Here is a 21,550-nt window from a genome sequence, read left to right on the forward strand (position 1 = left end):
CTTTCTCTTTTCTTTCTTCCTTCCTTTCTTTTCTTTCTTGCCTGTGTCCATTTTATTTCTTGTATCTGTCTTTTCTCTTTTTCATTATTTTTTGAAGGTTTCATGGAAATTTCTTCTACCCCCTCCAAATCTGCTCATTATTCAAGTATTTGTTAATCTGCCAGACACTTGCTAATTTTATTTTTGAAAAACATGAAAAGTCACAGTCCCTACCTTGGAGACAGAAAGGTCTACAGTAACAGTTTTCTAATATTTCTCCACCCCTAACCAGCAAAAGTAACATTCACATGGCTCAGTATTCTCCCAGGATGGAGGCAAAGGTAGACTTCGGTTTACACATGGCTCTGACCCGTCACAACTCTTTCCCCCTATTAAAGCAAAGTGTATTGGAATGTAAGTGGGTAAGAATGATAAGTAACTGAATCCACTCTAAGAGTAGACAAAACAGAATTGTATGCAAGCTTGAATACTTCCACTTTTATTAATATGAACAAAGTATGTGCTTATGAGGACATACCCAGATGACCCATTACTGTGGTGCATCATCTCCAGTCTCATGGAGGGTCTGGGTCATGGACAGCTGCTTCCTTTCCAGTCCTTTAGGGCTTCCAAGGGGTTGTGCCTCCTCTGAGTCTTTCTGAGATGTTACGAGACTTAAGATGGATTTTACATGTCCCTAACATCCATCTCTAAATGTGATGGCAGAATTAAATAATCTGTGTACTGCATACACTTCTAATGATTCAGCCTAGTATTTCCTTAGCTTCACTGAAGTTACATCGTTGCTAATACTTGATATTGATGTTTTCTTTTTTTCTTTATTGTGAAAATACTGTACAGAGGATATTGATGTTTTCTTAAACTTGTTTTGTGTTTTGTTTTTGTCATGGGGCTTGAACTCTGGGCCTGGGTGCTGTCCCTCAGCTCTTCAGCTCAAGTGCTCTACCACTTGAACCACACTGCCACTTCCAGTTTTCTGGTGGTTTATTGGAGATAAGAGTCTCATGGACTTTCCTGCCTAGGCTGGCTTTGAAACTTGATCCTCAGATCTCAGCCTCCTGAGTAGCTAGGATTTACAGGCGTGAGCCACCAGCGCCCAGCCATTAATATGTTTAAGAAGGGAATATTAAGAGATGCTGTTTTTACTCAAAGAAAATGTGGCTGGTGGGGGGAGGGTAGGGATGAGAAAACTTGAGGAGGGCATTCCAGGTTGTAGAAAATAACATATGCAAAATTGGAGGAAAGTAAACATTTATTTAGGAAAAGCTAAGGGTTACAGTGAAGGATGGAATCATCCTTGTAGAAACAGGCCCAGACTTTCCTCCAAAACCTCAGCACACTGTTCATTTCACGCATCTCCACTTATGAGTGGGTGGGTAGTTAGTCCTGGCTGGGTCTGTACTGTTATTAAGAAGATGGCAACCCTGTCCCCTTTTCACTTGATTACAAAACAAATAGACCTATTCATGATCAAAACTATACAAAGCATACTAATTTGTCAGAAGATTTAAATCTTTTAACAGTCCTTTCAGTTAAGAGAAATAATATTATTGCATAGTTGGGCTGGGAATGTGGTTTAGTTGTAGAGTGCTTGCCTAGCATATGCTGACAAATTGTTCCTTTAGGTTAAGGTCATCAAAGAGAATAAACAGTCATTTAACTGTGCAGTTTTGAGTTGTTAATAGAAATACTCAATTACACTTTGGTAATGCAAAGAACTGAAAAACATGGGGATGCCTTAGCTGATTATTTGGCTCTCCAGACTAGTAATTTGGTGTTTTTCAAACCAATATTCTTCCAAAACTTGCTCAAACTTTATTTAAGTGGAAAGGTAGAAAAAGTGAAATGCTGGAACAGTATCCCAGGAAGCAAAGACTAACTTCTTAGCAGTTAACAGGCATACGACCACAAGGTTTTGACAGCCTTGTGGTATTTTTATCAACTATTTTTTAGAATGAACCTCTGTTGAACGTCCTTCTTGTTTTTCTTGTGGCTAGGCTGGTGAGGGTTTGAAAAATACAGACATAATGGTCTACTTGAATCACTACCTTTTCTCCCCATCTACTTTTCAACATATCAAGGGTACATCTTGTCAACATGATGTATTACCATTGACCTTGGTTGCCTGTCTGAGGTGATGTTTGTCAGGTTTTTCCACTGTAGGTTACACTGTTTTGCTGTTCCAGTCTTTGGAAGGATTTCAACAGTTAAAATTCATACGCAAAGGAAGTGGTGCTGTGGCTCAAGTGGTAGAGCGCTCGCCTTGAGCTGAAGAGCGCAGGGACAGCACCCAAGCCCAGAGTTCAAGCCCCACGACCGACAAAAAAAATAAAAATAAAAATTCATACGCAAAGAATCCACAAATAGACACCCTTTTCTTCAGAGTTTCTAAGTTGCATATCTACCCAACACTCGGGAGTGGGGATACAGAGGCAGGAGGATCAAACTAGGCTTGCCTGGCACCAGTGGCTCATATCTATAATACTAGCTACTCAAGAGACAGAGACATGAGAATCACAGTTTGAAGCCAGCCAGGCAGTAAAGTCATCATGAGACACTTACTGCCAATTAACCACCAAAAAGCTAAGATAGGTTCCTGTGTAGAGAATTAAACTTGAATGAAAACACCAAGGAAGAACTTTCAGATCCCAAGTTCAAACCCAGTACAGGCATATGTACACACTCGCTTGTATATGTGCACGTGCACACACACACACACACACACACACAGGCCTGCACTACATAACTACATAGGGAACTCCCTTTACAGGGTGAAAATCAATATAAATTATTTAGATTTTCTATTACAGATTTTGTCTCCTGTGTCTTTTGTACTTATTTATTCAGTCAGTTACTTTATAGCAGTGGGGAGTCATAGATCTTTTATTCTAAAACTATTCCAGCTTTGGTTACTGGATGGAGACCCTTTTGGTGGTTCCTGCGTCCCTTGATATCCTCTATACACAATTTAGATAGATTTTGTTGTTTAACACTTTATGCCTCTATAAGATGCTCTAGGCTCATCTTATGTGTTTCCTGCCCTAGTCTTAGAATTAGCTATTTCTCCAAGGAGTCTTTTTTTGAAACCAAGATTAAGACTGGGTGCCAATGGCTCACACCTATAATCCTAGCTACTCAGGAGGCTGAGATCTGAGGATCGCAATTCAAAGCCAGTTTGGGCAGGAAAGTATGTGAAACTCTTATCTCCAATAAACCACTCAGAAAACCAGAAGTGGCACTGTGGCTCAAGTGATACAGCACTGGCCTTGAGCTGAAGAGCCCAGGGACAGTGCCCAAGTCAAGTTCAAGCCCCATGACCAAAAAAAAAAAAAAAAAAAAACCAAGATTAGTCCATGGTGGCTCATGCCTATAATCCCAAAGATCTGAGGATCACAATTCAAAGCTAGTGTTCACAGGAAAGTTCATGAGACTCTTGTCTCCAGCCGGGCGCCAATGGCTCACACCTGTAATCCTAGCTATTCAGGAGACAGAGATCTAAGGATTGTGGTTCAAAGCCAGCCCTGGCAGGAAAGTCTGTGAGACTCATATCTCCAATAAACTCAGAAAACGGGAAGTGGAACTGTGGTAAGTGCTAGCCTTGAGCTGAAGAGCTCAGGGACAGTGCCTAGTCCCTGAGTTCAAGTCCCATGACCAACAAAAAAATATATTAGATGCTAAACTATTTGGGGGAGTATCATTTTTAGACCCTTTCTGCTGAAAGAGCAAATATGGCTAAGTATACAGTAACTCATAAATCTACCCAAAACTTAAAATTGTTCTATCCAGAGAATCATTCTGTCTTAGTCCATTAAAGTTGCTACTAAGAAAACACTATAAATTGGGTGGCATATAAACAACAAAATATATATATATAGCTCACAATTCTGGAGGCTGGGAAGTCCAAGATCCAGGCAATATTCAGCATCTAATGAGAGACGTTTCCTGGCTCATAGTTGACATCTATTTACTGGGTAACACGTGGTGGGACAGGTAGGGCAGCTCTCAGGGAGCTTTTTTTTTTTTTTTTTTTGGTCGGTCGTGGGGCTTGAACTCTGGGGTTGGGCGCTGTCCCTGTGCTCTTCAGCTCAGGGCGAGCGCTCTACCGTTTGAGCCACAGAGCCACTTCCAATTTTCTAGTGGTTTATTGGACATAAGAGTCTCACGGACTTTCCTGCCCAGGCTGGCTTTGAACCGTGATCCTCAGATCTCAGCCTCCTGAGTAGCTAGGATTATAGGCATAAGCCACTGGCGCTCAGCTCTGGGAGCTTTTAATGAGGGCAACAATACTATTCAAGAGGGCTTCATTTTCATTACCATATCATTAGGTTTTAATGTTGAGGTGGGTGGTTTTTGTTTCTTTGTGCCAGTCTGGGGCTTGAACTCAAGGGTCTGGGTGCTTTTTCACTCGAGTCTGGTGCTCTACCACTTGAGCCATATCTCTACTCCTGACTTGTTTTGTGGTTCATTGGAAATAGTCTCATGGTCTTTCCTGCCTGGGCTGGCTTTGAACTGTGATCCTCAATTTTCAGCTTCCTACATAGCTAGAATCATAGGCATGAGCCATTGGTGCCCAGCTAATGCTTTTTTTTTTTTTTTTTTTTTTTTTGAGTTCAGCTCCCTTCCTGCTCTTCCATTTTGCACCATGTGAGGTGACAGTGGAAAGACCTCCACTGTGCCAGCTCCATGATATTGGACTTGCCACTTTCCAGAACTACAAAGAGAAGAAATATCTGTTCTATGTAAATTACTCAGACCAAAATATAGTAAAATAGAGGGACAGAAACATCCAGAACATAGCAAGCTCTAAACCTTAGGGAAATATTCTGGGCAAACTTCAGATGTCCCAGCATTCCTACAGGGCCAGCCTCCTGCCATGGATGTGGCTTCTCCAGCCTCAGCTTCTGCTGTGCATACTGATAAGGGACAAGTAATGACCAGAATGTTCCTCAGAATGCTCCGGCTCAGGGGCAGCTTTACAGAAGAATACTATTGACAAAATTACCCCCCCCCCCATCCCCGCAATGATTCTCCTCTCTCTCCTTTCCTACCCTCCTCTGACCTCTTCTCCCTCCCTCCGCCCCTCCCTTCCCCCCCCCTTTCTGGCATTTGGCAGTAGCTAGAAGAGCACTGTATCATTTGAGCATCATGTCTTTGAAGTTCATGCAATTTATTCAAAGTGTAAAGCTTTTCAAAATTTAAAAACTGATATAGTTGGAGGTGTGGCTCAAGTAGTAGAGAGTTGCCTTGCAAGCTTGAGTCCTTGAGTTCACTTCCTTGAATAATCACAACAAAAGGAAGTAAAGGAGAGAGGGAGGGAGAGAGGAAGGAAGGAATGGAGGAAGGTCAGCGAAAGGAAGGAAGAATGGGAGGAAGAAAGGAAGAGAGTGAGCCTCTACCTCCGGAGTACATTTAACATAGGTGCTAATGATTTGGATATGAAGTGTTCTACGATAAAGGATTGATGTATTGAACACTGGTTCCTGGCACTATTTGGGGGAAATTCTGGAAATATTAGAAGGGGGGCCTAAGTGGAAGAAGTAGGTCACTGAAGGCATATTCCCTAGGGCTGAGTCTCCCCATTTCCAGCTCTAGGTTTCCTATCCAGTGTGACATGAGTAACCTCCACCACATGCTCCTGTCATCTGTTATTAACCTGACACCATTTTTTTAAGCTTCTCGATCATTTAGAAAGAAAACATTCTCAAGTAACATCATTGAAAACAGAATAACAGTTCTGATAAAACACAGACACTTTACACTATCATAAAGCAGGTATAAAGTGTTCACAGGTGATGTTCTTTCTTACCATGGGTCTAGAAACTATGAAGCCAGGAATTGTGGACAGAAATTTCTGGAACTGTGAACTAAAATAAGTCAGTCCCTCCTTAAGTTGTTTATGTTAGATATTTCTTCTTGACAATGCAAAAAGTATTGTCTCTCATTGAATATAACAGATGCATACCACCATGCCCAGCTTTGCTATTATTTTAGATGAATTGTATTTCACAAGTTAACTAAATGCTATTTTTGTGAATGACATCTTAGATTTGTGTATTTTATGAACTGCAGTTTATGATGGTTCCACTTCCAGGCTATAGATGAGTATGGATTCTATTTAATGAAGGCACATTTGGCACAAAATTCGTATTTCATGTACAAAAGTATTTTTATTAATTAAAGGGCTGCATTGTAGCACTCACTGGTGCTAGACTCCTATTACCAGAGAAAGAAAATAGATACCTTTAACACCAAGCTCTCCATGCAGTAGTGTTCTTATCTCCAGAGAGATATATATTATACCAACTGAAGTCACTTGCAATTCTAAAAGAACTATGCCATGCTGTGCTGTCTCATAGTGGTGTTCCCAGAGGGCTCTCTCTCTCTAGAGCCATCTGTAATAGCACAGTACTTCTGAGGCCTCCTGTTTCCTCTCTCTCCCCTTGGGGAGCTGCTTCTCCTCTGAGGGAAACTGCTCTAACTATGCCTTCGCTACTCTCAGGTAGTGCAACATGCACTGCTTTGCCTTCCACCTATTCACTTCAGATGGTTCTGCTCCTAAAACACTATTTGCTATTGGGCTTCTTCATTGCCCACCTCTGGTATCTGCCCTAACTTGTGGAAACTGAACCTTTCCCCTATACCACTTTCCTTCCCAGTGGCCTTTTAAAACAAAAATAAAAAACTGTCAGAGGTGGGGACGTGGCTCAAATGATAGCGCCTAGTGTGAATGATGCCTTTAATTCAAATGCCAAATAAGACCTTTCCCCAAAAGACTTATTAATTTTATTTACCTAATGACATCCTAGAATTGAAATATACTTATTAATAAAGCAGCATTTTACATTTGCATTGCTTGCACACCTATGTAAATATTTTTTAATTAAAAAAATGTTATCAGAAGTGGCACTGTGGCTCAAGTGGTACAGCAATAGCCTTGAGCTGAAGAGCTGAGGGACAGCGCCCAGGCCCAGAGTTCAGGCCCCACAACTGACAAAAAAAAAAAAACTTCCTTAAAAAATGTTACCTTTAAGTAGTTGTACAAAAGTTGCCATTTAACAAAGAAGCTTATGAATACAATATATCTTGATGGATGTCACCCCTTCAACATCCTCACCCATCCCTCCCCTCCCCACCTCTTTCCTCAGTCTTCTTAATTTTGTAGGCTATACATTGAATTATTGTTTGCATTCTCCCTCTCTTCTCCTTATCTACCCTGGTGTTTTTATGTTCTGTCACTACAGTAGGAGTGTTTCTACTTCAGGGAACTGACAAAAGAGTTACTTGTGCACATATATTCAAATGAAATATATCTAAGGACTTTGACACAGCTTTTAGATTCCTCAACCAAATTCAGATAAGGTTAAAATCTGATTAGATCCAGTATAGAATTCCAGGGGAGAGGCCAATGAAGAAATTTCCATGAAGAAATTTGAAGTGAGCAGTCCAACTTCCTTTAGTGAAAGGAAACAGGGGAGGCATCCAGAGCTTTGTAATGTGTTTTCTACAACTGTTTTGGTGAGGAGCCAAGAGTTGCTGCCATGAGATCTCCCTGTACTTCTGAGTTTGTTCTGGGCAAGGATGTAGGCCACATGGGAGAGCCAGCATGGAATAATTTCAATCCTGCCAATATGGCCCCAGAAGAGAAACTCGGGATATAGAACCTGGACATTATGTGCTAGGCAGGAATTATAAAGACTATTTTATGATAGGACTGGGACATGAGCTTGCTCAGGGCCTCAGGCTCACACTTGGCTTTTCCACTCAAGGTGTCACTGTATCTGTCACTTGAGCCAGACCTAAAAGACTATTTTGAACTGAGGTACATCCACTCACCTCATGGGAACTTCAGGTGATCTAACCCAGCAGGGAACCTCAAGGATACTTTACAAGTGCCCAGGAGAGGAATGGGGGGGGGGGGTCTGGTCGTGGGGGCTGAACTCTGGGCCTGGGCACTGTCCCTCAGCTCTTCAGCTCAAGGCTAGCGCTCTACCACTTGAGCCACTGCACCACTTCGGCTTTTTTTTTTGCTTATGTGATGCTGAGGAATCGAACCCAGGGCCTCAGGCATGCAAGACAAACGCTCTACCACTGAGCCACCTTCTAAGCCCAACAGTTTAATCTTTTGAGTCCAGCAATTATGAAGTCACCCTGCTAAGGAAGAACTACCCCCATCTTCTCACTCCTTACTACATCCTTAGTCTTTGGATCCCAAAGAATATAAACTGGGAGAAAGCTGAGATCAGAAGGATTACTGCCAGAATTTAGCTCAAAGCAGGCTCCAATGGAAAGAAAATATGAGTTACAGTCAACTTCAAATTATGGCCCATTTCATAGGCCTGACATTTTACTTATTGAAATAAAACTTGTTTTCAACGTATCATGATAAATATTCATTATCTTTCTTCTCTAACTCAGTTTCTCTTTTTTTTTTTTGGGGGGGGGTCCGGTCATGGGGCTTGAACTCTGGGTCTGGGCGCTGTCCCTCAGCTCTTCAGCTCAAGGCTAGCACTCTACCACTTGAGCCACAGCGCCACTTCTGGCTTTTTTCTTTTTGCTTATGTGGTGCTGAGGAATCAAACCCAGGGCCTCATGCATGCAAGGCAAGCGCTCTACCACTGAGCCACCTTCCCAGCCCTCTAACTCGTTTTTTGTTGGCTAGTCGTGGGCCTTAAACTCTGGGCCTGCGTGCTGTCCCTGAGCTCTTCAGCTGAAGGCTAGTGCCCTACCACTTGAGCCAGGTGCTACTTCCTCATTATATTTATTAGCTGAGCAGACATTAATTACACAAAAGATTTCATTGAGTTATTTCATGCATGCAGATGGGTCCTGAGGCTTGAACTCAGGGCCTGGGCACTGTCCTGAGTTTTGAGCACAAGGCTAGTGTTCTACCACTCAAGCCACATTCACAGCTTATGGCTGGTTAACTGTAATTAAGAATCTCATGGAAAGTTCCTTCCCAGGGCTGGCTTCGAGCAGCAATCCTCAGATCTCAGACTCCTTAGTAGCTAGAAGTACAGGCATAAGCTACTAGTGCCCATCTTACACTGTACCTTAAAATATATTTTGTTATTGTTGTACAGAGGGGTTGACATTTTGTAACTTAGGTACCTTTTAAAAATTCTTTACATGGGCAAGGACAGGAAGGGGAATCTGGGAGAAAGTAAAGGAAGGGGCACCACTGTCCAAAAACAAGTATGCTTATTACCTGACTTAGGAAACAGACACCCCTCTGTATAACACCTTAATAACAAAATTATATTTTAAAGAATCTTATAGAAGTGGAGCTGTGGCTCATATGATAGAGCACTAGTCTTGAGCACAAAAGCTCAAGACAGTACCCAGGCCTGAGTTAATCCTAGCTACTCAGTAGGCTGAGATCTGAGGATTTCTGTTCAAAGCCAGTTTAGGCAGAAAAGGCCTGTGGCTCTAGGAAGTATGGCTTGAAGTGGTAGATGGCTAGCCTTGAACAGAAGAGGTCAGGGCAAGTGCCCAGCCCTGAGTTGCAATGAGTCATCCTGTGTCCTTGTTTCAGCGTTTTGTTATTCCTCTACCTGTCCCCAAATTAAATAAATGTATGTACAAGATGCAGGGTACCAAAATCAAGTACCATGACAACAGGGGATATACCATAGGGGTATATAAAAAAAAAATCACATAGTTCATTAAAAACAACAAAGTAAAACCTCTTATGTCCACATGTTGGGGTTCATTTCACTTATCTTATATGGTCATGTGTACACAGCTTTTGAGTCCCATTCTAAATCTTTTTTTTTTTTTTGGTTGGTCGTGGGTCTTGAACTCTGGGCCTGGGCACTGTCCCTGCGATCTTCAGCTCAAGGCAAGTGCTCTACCACTTGAGCCAGTGCCACTTCCAGTTTTCTAGTGGTTTATTGGAGATAAGAATCTCACGGACTTTCCTGCCCGGGCTGGCTTTGAAGCATGACAATTCTCAGATCTCAGCCTCCTGAGTAGCTAGGATTACAGGCGTGAGCCACCAGTGCCTGGCTCCATTCTAAATCTTTAAGAACAGTTCTCCTTCACTAGTATTATGATCATTACTTCTAGCTTTCTTGTCCTAGCTCTCCACCTAATATATGGAATGTGTTGATTATTCTCATCTTTGCTATGACCTAATACCTAACACGAATAAAGAAAAAAATCATGGCTCATAGTCCATGATTGCTTGGTGTTATGTGCTAAGACAAAAATGAGTAAATCAAAGTAGGATGTAAGCCAGACTGGCCTTTAACTTGCAATCTTGAAGTTTGCAACTTGAATGCTGACACAGCAACATGTGCATTTAATACATCATAGCATTGCTTTAGTTAACTGCTAATCACTGTTTCAATTACACACTCCATAAAGATAGATATTATACTTTTCAACTAGTTTTTATGTCCCGATCTTAGCAGGGGCTCAATAAAGCTGACCAAATGAGCATAATCACTATATTGCAACTAATTACAGCACACTGTTGCCTCTTACTATGGATGACACATTTAAGTTACAGTCAGTCCCCAAAGGTGTCAGTGTCAACCGTCCTATTGGGAGAACAGGTACCTGCTATATTTGAAGTTTGGGGCCAGATCAACCAGACTTCCAATCAAGTGGGTGCGTTGGATAAGCATTTTAGGTAAAAGGCATACCTTATAGTCCCAGCTAGGCAGGAGACTGAGGCCGACTTTGAGGTCATCTTGAGAATTTACCTGTTTTTTTAATATGAAAAATAAAAGTAGGAAGGTAATGGGAGTCTAGCTCAGTGACAGTGCAGCATGCTTAGCATATACTAGGCCATGTTCAAATTCTAGCACAAAAAGTTGAAATAAAAAAAAATGACTTCGGCTCAGACATTTAAAATATAATGGATACCTTAACAGTAATTTGATAAGACTAAGTACTACTAAAGACAAACACAGAAAAACTAGGTTGTAGTGAATCAAAAGATGTTGAAAAGTGGCATGTGGTCAAAAGACAAGATAGAACAGGCAAGAATTTGGCTATTAGACCACTGCTTGAGTACTGCCACCCAGAAATTGCAGGGCTATTCAAAAATGGATAAGCAATGTTCTTGTCTTCTAGGGATTTAAGACTACTGAGTTAATGGGTATATCCTCCCAACTTCAGTCAACAAATATTGCAAACTATATAAAGTTGCTGACTAATCCTGCCCCAGGAAGTTGCTGAGTATCTGGTTCTGCCACAGGGAAAAGGTTTGGGGGCGCAGATAAATCATATGGTCTATACACATGATAAATGGCATGTAGGTGAGACAGGAAAAGATTACAACTCATAATAAATGAAGTACTATGTTCTTAGGGTCTTTATGGCAACCATCTGGCTTTGTGTGCCTTCTGTCCAAGAAATGTAAATTTATAACTACTTAGCAGGGGTTTGTATTTACTGCTCCTCAGCTTACGTAAACTGAATGAACTTCAGGATATCAGATATACATCAGATGAAAATTATAAAAACTAGAATTCAACCTGTGATATGCACACCGATTGCTTTCAATCCTGATTTAGCACAGCTCTTTCCAATTACCCCTCCATCTGCAAGGCCATTTTTTTTCCCAAGCCTCCTGAGAGGGATTACTGGCAGTGCTCCAGTAATTTCCCAATGAAACATCCCATGCCAAGGAAACAGGAACCAGAAAGAGCTAAGTTTAAATCTATTTCTCAATAGTTTCCCCTCCAAGACTGCAGCCAATGTTAAAGTATGATTTATAGACTTAACTATTGCTCACAAGCTTTTATTAGTTCATGTTGCAAAGTGAACCCAGGTAGATAGTAATAAAACCATCCTGAGCAGCCTAATTCCTACACGTTAAGAACCTGTGATACCCTAAGGAAAGCATGGTTTCTTACTGGGAGAGAGCCCCCACAGGGATCATCAGAAGTTTCTGCAAAAGTTAGGTAGCTGAGACTTGACATATGAATCAAGTTAAAAGCAGGGTTGTCAGGGACTGAGAAGGTGGCTCAGTGGTAGAGCGCTTGCCTTGCATGCATGAGGCCCTGGGTTCAATTCCTCAGCACCACAAAAGCAAAAAGAAAAAAGCTGGAAGTGGCGCTGTGGTTCAAGCACTAGAGTGCTAGTCTTGAGCTGAAGAATTGAGGGACAGTATCCCCCCTCCAAAAGCAGGCTTGTCGGGTGCTGGTGGCTCATACCTATAATCCTAGGAAGCTGGGATCTGAGGATCGCAGTTTGAGGCTAGCCCAGACAGGAAAGTCTGTAATACTTTTATCTCCAATAAACTACGTCAGAAAAAGCTACAAGTAGCTCAAGTGGTAGAGTACAAGCCTTGAGCAAGCAGCTCAGGGACAGAGCTCAAGATTGGCCAAAAAAAAAAAAAAAAGGGGGTTACTGGGAAGGTGGCTCAGTGGTAGAGTGCTTGCCTTGCATGCATGAGACCCTGCTGGGGTTGATCCTCAGTACCACATAAGCAGAAAAAGCCAGAAGTGGCTCTGTGGCTCAAGTGGTAGAGCGCTAGCTTTGAGCTGAAGAGCTGAGGGACAGTACCCAGGCCAAGTTCAGGCCCCACAACTAACCCCCCCCCCCCAAAAAGGACATATTGTACTTATAACTTGACAATCTTTATAAAAGGGGGGCAGGGGTCGGGACATGAGTTGGTACTGTTGAGATTGGTTTCAAGAATACTAAAGCTCAAGCAGATGCTGGTGGCTCAAGTCTGTAATCCTACCCAGGAGTCAGATCTGGGAATAGCCAGCCTGGACAATAAAGTCCATTGACTATCTACAGTTAACCATCAGAAGAAAGCGCTGTGGTTCCAAGTGGTAGTGTTACCCTTGAACAAAAGAACTAAGACAGCACCCAAGCACCACAAATAACATGGCACTTAAATATGCAATCATCCCAAATGGGAATTGAGGCTGCAGCTTGGCTGTTAAGTATTTTTGTCAGTTGCGGGGCTTGAACTCTGGGTCCGGGCGCTGTGCCTGTGCACTTCAGCTCAAGGTGAGGGCTCTACCACTTGAGCCACTGTGCCACATCTGGTTTTCTGGTGGTTAATTGGAGATGAGTCTCATGGACTTTTCTGCCCGGGCTGGCTTTGAACCCTGATCCTCGGATCTCAGCCTCCTGAGTAGCTAGGATTACAGGCGTGAGCCACCAGCTGTGGCCCACATACTAGCCCTGAGCAAAAGAAGCTTAAGGATAGTACTCAGACCCTGAGTTCAAGCCCCAGGACTGCCCACCGGAACGCCCCCCCCCCCAAGCAGCCCAACTTCTATGCTTACCTCAAGGAAAACAATGAAGTTTTAGAACTTAAACAGAAAAATTCAGCATTATCATAGTTTTGGATTAACTTTTATAAAAATGCCTATGTCTCAGGGATTCCATTTGGGATTCTATACTTATGCTGGGCTCTCACCTAGCCAACCTGTATTGTTTTTACTTAGCCACTCTCACAGCAAAGCAAGCATTACCCATACTAGGATGAGTAAGATTAGCTTTTTGTTTGAGTTCACCCATCTATGTCATTTAGCCTCACTGTCATTCCAGGCCTTATGTATGATTGACAGACCCAACCATCACTTCCAAGCTCACCTACTCACCTGGTTCCATTCTCCAAACAGAAGTTGTTAAAACCAAAGACTGCTAAAAATACCTTAGGTATTCAGGAGGATGAGATCTGAGGATCATGGTTCAAAGCCAGCCTGGGCAGGAAAGTCTGATGCATATCTTCAGTTAACCAACAAAACATTAGAAGAGCTGTGTTTCCAAGTGTTTTGCTAGCCCTGAGCACAAAAACTCAGGGATAGCACCCAAAGGGAGTTTAAGCCCCATGACTGAACAACCAACGAAACAAACCTTAGGACACAAGAGTTTTTTGTTGTTTTTTTTTTAAACCAGAACATTTATTGTATGGCTAGTCTTTTAAATTCTCAAGATGAACTGGATGCTGCAACAGCTGCTCTCTTAGGTTTAGGTGTTGTTCCTTCACGGAATCCATGCCTGTGTCATGTTAAGATAAAAAGTTACTTTAGCAACATCAATACATGCCTTTTAATTTCTATTTAACAATTTTTCATGAGCTTATCTCAGTCAGATGCTGAAATCAATATTGCATTCATATGTTCAGACATTTTTTGACAACATCACTGATAAGCATTCTCTTTAAGATATCCATTTTAAGTTAACTTGATATCAATAAAGGCCCCACAGTTTGACTGTACTGGCCACTGAACCTTTGTTTTTAATGAGTTCCTTATGCTATTAAGAATAGATCTGGCTGAAGCCAGAAGCCGGTGACTCATGCCTGTAATCCTAGCTACTCAGGAGGCTGGGATCTGAGGATCCCTCTTTAAAGCCAGCCTGGGCAAGAAATGCCATGAAACTTATCTCTGATAAACCACCCAGAAAATTGAAGTGGCGCTGTGGCTCAAGTGGCAGAGTGCCAGCCTTGGAAGAGCTCAGGGGCAGTGCCTAGGCCGAGTTCAAGCCCCATGACCGACCAAAAACAACAGCAACAAAAGACCAGAATAATTTCCCCTCAACACACTACCAAATGCTGACCTATTCATTTTAACTATAAATACTCAAACCACCTCTAAAGTGAATGGATTAACACCCTCAGTACAAGTAATCTTCCAGCTAAACATGCAATTTGAGAACTGCTGAATTAAGAGCATTGTAACTAAAACTAAGATTCTCAGCTGGGCCCTGTAATCCTAGTATTCTGAAGGCTGAGATCTGAGGATTGCAGTTCAAAGCCAGGCAAACAAGGAAATCCTAAGACTCCTATCTCCATTGAGCTAATAAGAAAAAGCTGTGGTACTGTGGCTCAGGTAGGTGATGGGAGTAGTAAGCCTTGAAAACTAGAAGGCTCAGGGACAGCGCCCAGGCTGCGTTCAAGGCCCAGAACCAGAAAACAAAAGCAGATTCCCAGGTAAATCTTTACCTGAACAAAACTCTTAAGCTATTTTTCTCTACAGAAATTCAAGTAGCAACCAGGAGAGGTTTTTTTTTTTGGTCTGGTCGCGGGGTCTGAACTCTGGGCACTGTCCCTCAGCTCTTCAGCTCAAGGCTAGCGCTCTACCACTTGAGCCACAGCGCCACTTCCGGCTTTTTTCTCTTTGCTTATAAAGTGGTGCTGAGGCATTGAACCCAGGACCTCATGCATGCAAGGCAAGCGCTCTACCACTGAGCCACCTTCCCAGCCCACCAGGACAGTTTTGTTTTGAAAGCAAGTAGACTTCTGGGCTCCAGAGATCAATTGTATAAAGATGCCATGACAAATGTTGGTGTAAATTACAGTGAAAGTACTAACAACCAGGGGAGCCTCTTCCAAATAATGTAGATACTTTAGTTGAACCTCACTTTCATTCAGTTCTTGCAAGAAAACACAAGCAGTGTTATCCAAGCCCTTAGAACCAGTTATAATGAAGCATAAAAACCATACCTGAATCTGCGATAGACAATTTTTAGGTGCCTCATCCGACCTGTCCCGGTAGTATTTCGTCTCTTAGCCTTGGCACTCCAGTTATCTGAAACACAAGATTCCAAATGATTTTCCAAACACGTATCTTGTTAAGTCCATTCTCTTGAAAGCACCTTGTAGGAAGTTGTATGCCCCTTCACCAATGGCATACATATGTACAAATATTTTGTTCCTCCCAAATAAAAAGTTCAAAGCCATGGCCCCATATTTGGGTGCAATGCAAACAAAAACTAGTCATCGTTACTTACACTTTCTCTTGCGTTTTGCAGGGTAGCCACATTTGCCACACGTCGACTTCTGAAGGTGGTAGGCCTTAGAACCGCAGCGGCGGCACAACGTGTGCGTCTTATTGCGACGCTTTCCAAAGGATGACGTTCCCTTCGTCTGAAGATGAACAGAAATCACTACTAGTAAGTGATGTTAGTTAAAACGCCTCTTCCCAAGAGTCGCACTGATCCGAAACCGATGTTCTTGTTTTGTTTTTTTTGCCAGTCCTGGGACTTCAACTCAGGGCCTGGATGTTGTCTCTGAGCTTTTCTGATCAAGCCTGGAGCCCTACCACTTGAGCCGCAGCTCCACTTCCCGCTGTTTTGGCACTTAGTTGAAGGTAACATTCTCAAGGCCTTTCCTGACCCGGCAGGCCTCGAACCGCGATTCTCAGACCTCAGCCTTCTGGGTAATCTGGATTACAGGTGTGAGCCACAGGCGCCGGGCTATGAAACCGACATCTTTTTTTTTTTAAGCAACAACCTAAGGCGTAGGGGCAAAGGGTGCGTGTATCTCAAGGCCCTGGGGGTGAGCCAAGCACCTCCATGAGTTGTTTCGGAGCCAAACGCCCCCAAGCCTCTTCTCACATCTCTCCGAGGGGAGAACCAAAGCAAAGGGCCTAACACGGTTCCAGCTCCGGGGCTGGTCCACCAGTCAGCAGCCATTCCCTGGGCACCGGGGGGCCGCTGCGCGCCCTTCCCCAGCCCACCCGCTCCCCTCACCCACAACTCCGCCAGCCACCCACGGGGAGCGGGCTGCGAAGCCCAGGCGCCGAGGATGGAAAGCGATTCCAAGGGACCCCGGCCAACGACTCACCATCTTGCCTCTGCCGCCGAGACCAAAGAGGCCGGAAGAGGAGGCACTTCCGCTATACCACCCTCAGACGCTTCCGCCCAGGGAACTACTTCCTGAAGGCGAGGTGCAACCTCCTTAAGTGTCCGTCGTCCACATTATGGGTCGGGTCAAGAGGTGGCGGCTGAGGCAGGCCTAGCCAATCGAGTTTCAGAATCCGGCAGGGGGCGTGGCTGTCAGCTAGTACGTCAGGGAGTGGGCGTGTCACCCCGGCTCGCCAGTCTGCTGGATCCGGGGGAGTAAGTATGGTTTTGTTGCTGGTCCCTGTTAAGGTCGCTTTTCGCCGGCAGGGTTGGCGTCTCCCCGTGGATTCGGCGCTCCGGGCATTGGTCTCATTACAGATTGGGACTGGAATCCCGTTCCGGGCCAGGTTCGTCCTCCCTTCGGGAAGGAGGCTGCTGGCGACCCTCGCCGTGTTAGGCACTCAGGGGCAGAGGTTGGACCTTGCCATTCATCCTGCCCTGTGGACCTTGTAAATAAACTTCCCTCACCGAGTGCTGTCAGATCCATTCTGCGGGGCTGGGTAGACAGAGATTGATCATTCTTAGATCACCTTGATAAATGCCATTGCTTTTATCTCAGAAAAAAGACCCAAACTCGCACAAACAACCCCCAGGCATTTAAAAATAAACAGGAGAGAAAGTCCCAATCATATAACCTTCACACTTTCTAAAGCAAACACTTCTCGCAATCTCACAAGCTAAATTTTAGAAAAATGATAGGTAGCCGAATAAGATGGACACTGGGAACCAGAGGTTCCGTTTTCTCGGATTAACCATTAGTGCCCGACAAGTAATAGGGTCTCCTTTAGGGGAAGGTTTACAAACAAGTTTGGAAACAGGCAAGTGGGAGGAAGGAGGAGTAGAGGCTAGAGAAGAAAGCGACAGGACCTTAAGTGATTGCACCAAACTGTACATCAGCTGGGTTATCTCTTGTATTTTTCTACTTTGACTAGTTGCTACAAACTTGGTTACATAAAACAATACTAGTCCCAAAGTAGAAAGTTTCACTTATGAAACTAAGTTCTAGATATCTGAAGTACAATATCATGCCTATAGTCAACAATATTGTATTGCACACTTAAAATCTGTTGAGAGTAGATCTGAGGGTAAGTTGTGTGTGTGTGTGTGTGTGTGTGTGTGTGTGTGTGTGTGTGTGTGTGTGTGTGTGTGTGTGTGTGTATTCAAGCTCTGGCTCCACAGCTAGCAGTCTCATTCGAGGCACAGCTCTGGTCAACTGTTTTGTTGATTAATTGATGATAGAGTCTCACAGACTTGTTTTGCCCTAGCTGGCTTCTAAGTATGATGCTCAAATCTCAGCCTCCTAAAATGGCTAGGATTTTTACCACAACAAAAATCATTTGTAAGGATTCTTCTGATCAGATGCACCAGAAGGATTTTCCTGGGAGGGCTAACGGAGTGGAGCACGTGCTCACTGTTAATGTATATGAGTGTGAGAGGCTCTGGGTTTGATTCCCCAGTACCACAAAACTAAATGGAAAAGTTGGCAGAACAGCCTTTTTCTTGGAATCTCTAGGAGCAAATCTGTTATAGTCCCTCTTTTAGATTCTAGAAGTTAAATGAACTTTTCGTTGTATTGCCCCCTCTACCTACTTCCTTCCTTTTTTTTTTTTGTCGGTCATGGGGCTTGAACCCTGGGTTTGGGCACTATCCCTGCACTCTTCAGCTCAAGGCGAGTGCTCTACCACTTGAGCCACACGGCCACTTCCGGTTTTCTAGTGGTCTATTGGAGATAAGAGTCTCACGGACTTTTCTGCCCTGCCTGGCTTTGAACTATGATCCTCAGTCAGATCTCAGCCTCCTGAGTAGCTACGATGACAGGCGTGAGCCACTGGCTTCCTTCCTTCCTTCCTTTTTTCCTTCCTTCCTTCCTTCCTTCTTTTCTCTTTTCTTTCTCTTTCTCTCTTTTTTTTGTTGGTTGTGGGGCTTGAACTAAGGGTCTGGGTGCTATCTCTGAGCTCTTTTGCTCAAGGCTAGCGCTCTACCACTTGGAGCCACAGCACCATTTTGGGGGTTTCTGAGGTTAGTTGGACATAAGAGTCTCATAGACTCTCCTGCCTAAGACGGCTTCGAACTGTGATCCTCAGATCTAAGCCTCCTGACTAGTATTACAGGCACGAGCCACCAGCACCTGGCAAGCTTTCTTTGTATATTAACTATTTATCTTTAATAATAAGCACTTAAAAATCCATTCCCTGAGCATATCCTACATCTAACTTTATAGTTTCCCCTTCTGCTAATTCCACCCCTTCCTTTCTCTCCCTGCCTCAGATAATCATTCTTCTGAATTTCACATTCATTATTTCTCTCCACCCCTCAAGTTTTATATAAGTTTTGTTGTTCTTTTTTCTTCTGAGACAGGGCCTGCTTTGTTGTCTAGACTGGCCTCCAACTCCCAGGCTTATGCAATCAATCTTAGTGCTCAGCCTCATTGCTGGGGCTACAGTTTTACCACTTACTACTATGCTTTTTATATTGTTGCGTGTGTGTGTGTGTGTGTGTGTGTGTGTGTGTGTGTGTGTGTGTGTGTGTGTGTGGTTTAAAAGGATGTCATGATGAGATCTTTTTGGGGACTCAGCATTTTCCCTTAATATTTTTGCAATTTTCTATATGATAGAAATTCATTCATTTTGAATGCTGCATAGATCTTGTTGAGTAAGATTTATGCATCCTGTTGACAGTTATTTAGATTGGTTTTAGGCTCCTGTGAACTATATAATTGTAAATAAAGACCAATTAAATAATTTTTTTGAGAAATCAAAACAAGAAAAAGCATGTTAATAAACACAACTTTGAGGGCTGGAAAGGTGGCTCAGTGGTAGAGGGCTTGCCTTGCATGCATGAGGCCCGGGGTTCGATTCCTCAGCACCACATAAGCAAAAAGAAAAATGCCGGAAGTGGCATTGTGGCTCAAGTGGTAGAGCGCTAGCCTTGAGCTGAAGAGCTGAGGGACAGTGCCCAGGCCCAGAGTTCAGGCCCCATGACTGGACCCCCTCCCAAAATAAAAAACACAATTTTGAAAGCTTAAAGTTAGACCAGCTATGGTGATGCATACCTGTAATCCTAGCAGTTGGGAGGCTGAGGTAGAAGAATAGTAAGTTTGAGGCTAGCCTTATCTGTGTGTCAAAACCTGGACCAAAACCCCCAAATTCAGCTGGGTGCTGCAATCCTAGCTACTTAGGAGGTTGAAATCTATCATGATTTAAAGCCAGCCCAGGAAGGAAAGCCCCTGAGACTCTTCTCTCCAATTAACTACCAGAAAATTTGAAATGGTGCTCTGCCTTAAAGTGGTAGAGTGGCTAGCCTTGAGTGAAAGAGCTCAGGGACGGTGCCCAGGCTCTGAGTTCAAGCCCCACAGCTGATTAAAAAAAATTCATCTGGTGGGCTCTGGTGGTTCATGCTTAGCTACTCAGGAGGCTGAGATCTAAGGATGGAGGTTCAAAGCCATCCTGAGCAGGAAAGTCTGTGAGATCCGTATCTTTAGTTAAGCAACTAAGAACTAGTGAAGGGTTAAAAATTAGGAACCTCACTTCACCATTACCATTATTAACTTGCTAACTGCTGACTTTGCTTCTGTAAATATGCTTGCATTCAGACCCCCTTTTTCCTGGGAAATAAAATTGGGCAGTGACTCAAGGATATTGGCCGGCCCAGATGTCCGGATATCAGCCCACCCAGGACAAGGACAGCGGTTATAGATAGTATATGTTCTTTAGTTCCAGATTAATTAATCATCCGTGGGACAAACCTTAACAATGACCACCTGGCCAGACCATAAACCGGGTCAAATGTCAACCAATTATAGACCAACCATGAGCCAATTATGGTTTTTGCCTTTAAAAATGCTTGTAACCGCTGCTCGGTGCTCCCTGTCTGCTTGGGACAGAGAGCCCGTTTGCGCAAACGCCAAATAAACTCCTCTTGCTTATTGCATCTGCTGGTTTGGAGTCTTGGTTCCTGGGGCGCCCTCCCGTTGAAGAAAGTGTCCCAGTGAGTCTGGGGTCTTTCACTAGAAGTGGATCTGTGGCTAAAGTGTAGAGACAGTGTCCAGGACTTGACTTCAAGCCCCATGACTAACAACAACAAAAACCGAAATTCAAAAAAAAAAGTTTAAAATAGAAAGTATAAATCCTGGGAGCTGGAAGTACAGCTCAATTGATGAGTGCTGCCTAGCAAATTTAAGGCATTGAGTTCAAACCCAGCACACCAAAAAAAAAAAAAAAAAAAAAGTGAAAGTATAAATTCTTCTGTAATCATATCCTCAGGGATAACCATGTTAAAAATTTGGGATATTTTTTCTAAATATAATACACATTTGCACAGATATATGCTATATACCTGTTACACTTTTAAAAATCAGATAGCTTACTGTTTTTCCGTAACAATATGAGTGTCATTATTTGTCAGTTTGAAGAGATTTGTTTCACTCTTCATGTAATATTCCACAACTTCTCCCGTATAGGAATTTAGGGTATCTTTGACTTTCTGCCATTACAAATAAGCTGTAATACAAAGTTTTTGTATGTATATGCTTGGGATTCATCTACTTATTTCCTTAAGATAATTTCCCAAAGTGGAATTGCTCTATTGAGTTTTCTCTCTCTCTTCCTTCCTTCCTTCTTTTCTTTTCTTTCTGTAGTGGGGCTTGAACTCAGTTCTGACTAGCAAGTATGATCTATCTTTCTGTTTCTTTCTCTCTTTCTTTCTCTCTTTCTCTCTCTTTCTTTCTTTCTTTCCTCCTTTCTTCCTTTCTTCCTAATACATCCAAGACAGCCAGAATGAAATTCTGGAGACTAATGTTAACATATGGGGCTATGTGGCCCAAATCATGCCTCAGCATATATAACCAGAAGTCCACCCTGTTTTTTGTTTGTTTGTTTGGGAGTATTTTTTTATTGTAAAAATACTGTACAGAGGGGTTACAGTTACATGAGCATGGTAATGAATACATTTC

The 21,550-nt window shown here is 43.1% G+C and overlaps 1 protein-coding gene, 1 long non-coding RNA gene and 1 other non-coding gene across 4 annotated transcripts; 1 reads left to right on the plus strand and 2 right to left on the minus strand.

The window, feature by feature from the left end:
• Positions 1-13,891: 13,891 nt before the first annotated feature.
• Rpl37 (ribosomal protein L37) lies at positions 13,892-16,646 on the minus strand. The gene is made up of 4 exons (XM_070041099.1): positions 16,541-16,646; positions 15,706-15,841; positions 15,419-15,503; positions 13,892-13,971 (listed from the first exon to the last, which is right to left on the minus strand). Exons 1-4 carry the CDS (start codon positions 16,541-16,543, stop codon positions 13,902-13,904), a joined length of 294 nt encoding a protein of 97 aa, XP_069897200.1. The 5' UTR covers positions 16,544-16,646; the 3' UTR covers positions 13,892-13,901.
• Positions 14,050-14,127, minus strand: LOC138840825 (small nucleolar RNA SNORD72). Its single transcript, XR_011376232.1, has one exon. It is a non-coding gene; the product is annotated as a small nucleolar RNA SNORD72 (small nucleolar RNA).
• Positions 15,783-20,551, plus strand: LOC138840749 (uncharacterized). Of its 2 annotated transcripts, none has more exons than XR_011376215.1 (3): positions 15,783-15,867; positions 15,950-16,643; positions 16,849-20,551. It is a non-coding gene; the product is annotated as an uncharacterized lncRNA (long non-coding RNA). The 2 variants fall into 2 exon arrangements; XR_011376214.1 differs by having other exon boundaries at positions 16,867-20,551.
• The last annotated feature ends 999 nt before the right edge of the window (positions 20,552-21,550 follow it).

The sequence above is a fragment of the Dipodomys merriami genome, unplaced genomic scaffold, assembly GCF_024711535.1.
Source record: "Dipodomys merriami isolate MVZ:Mamm:240054 unplaced genomic scaffold, mDipMer1.0.p SCAF_30, whole genome shotgun sequence".
NCBI lineage: Eukaryota > Metazoa > Chordata > Mammalia > Rodentia > Heteromyidae > Dipodomys > Dipodomys merriami.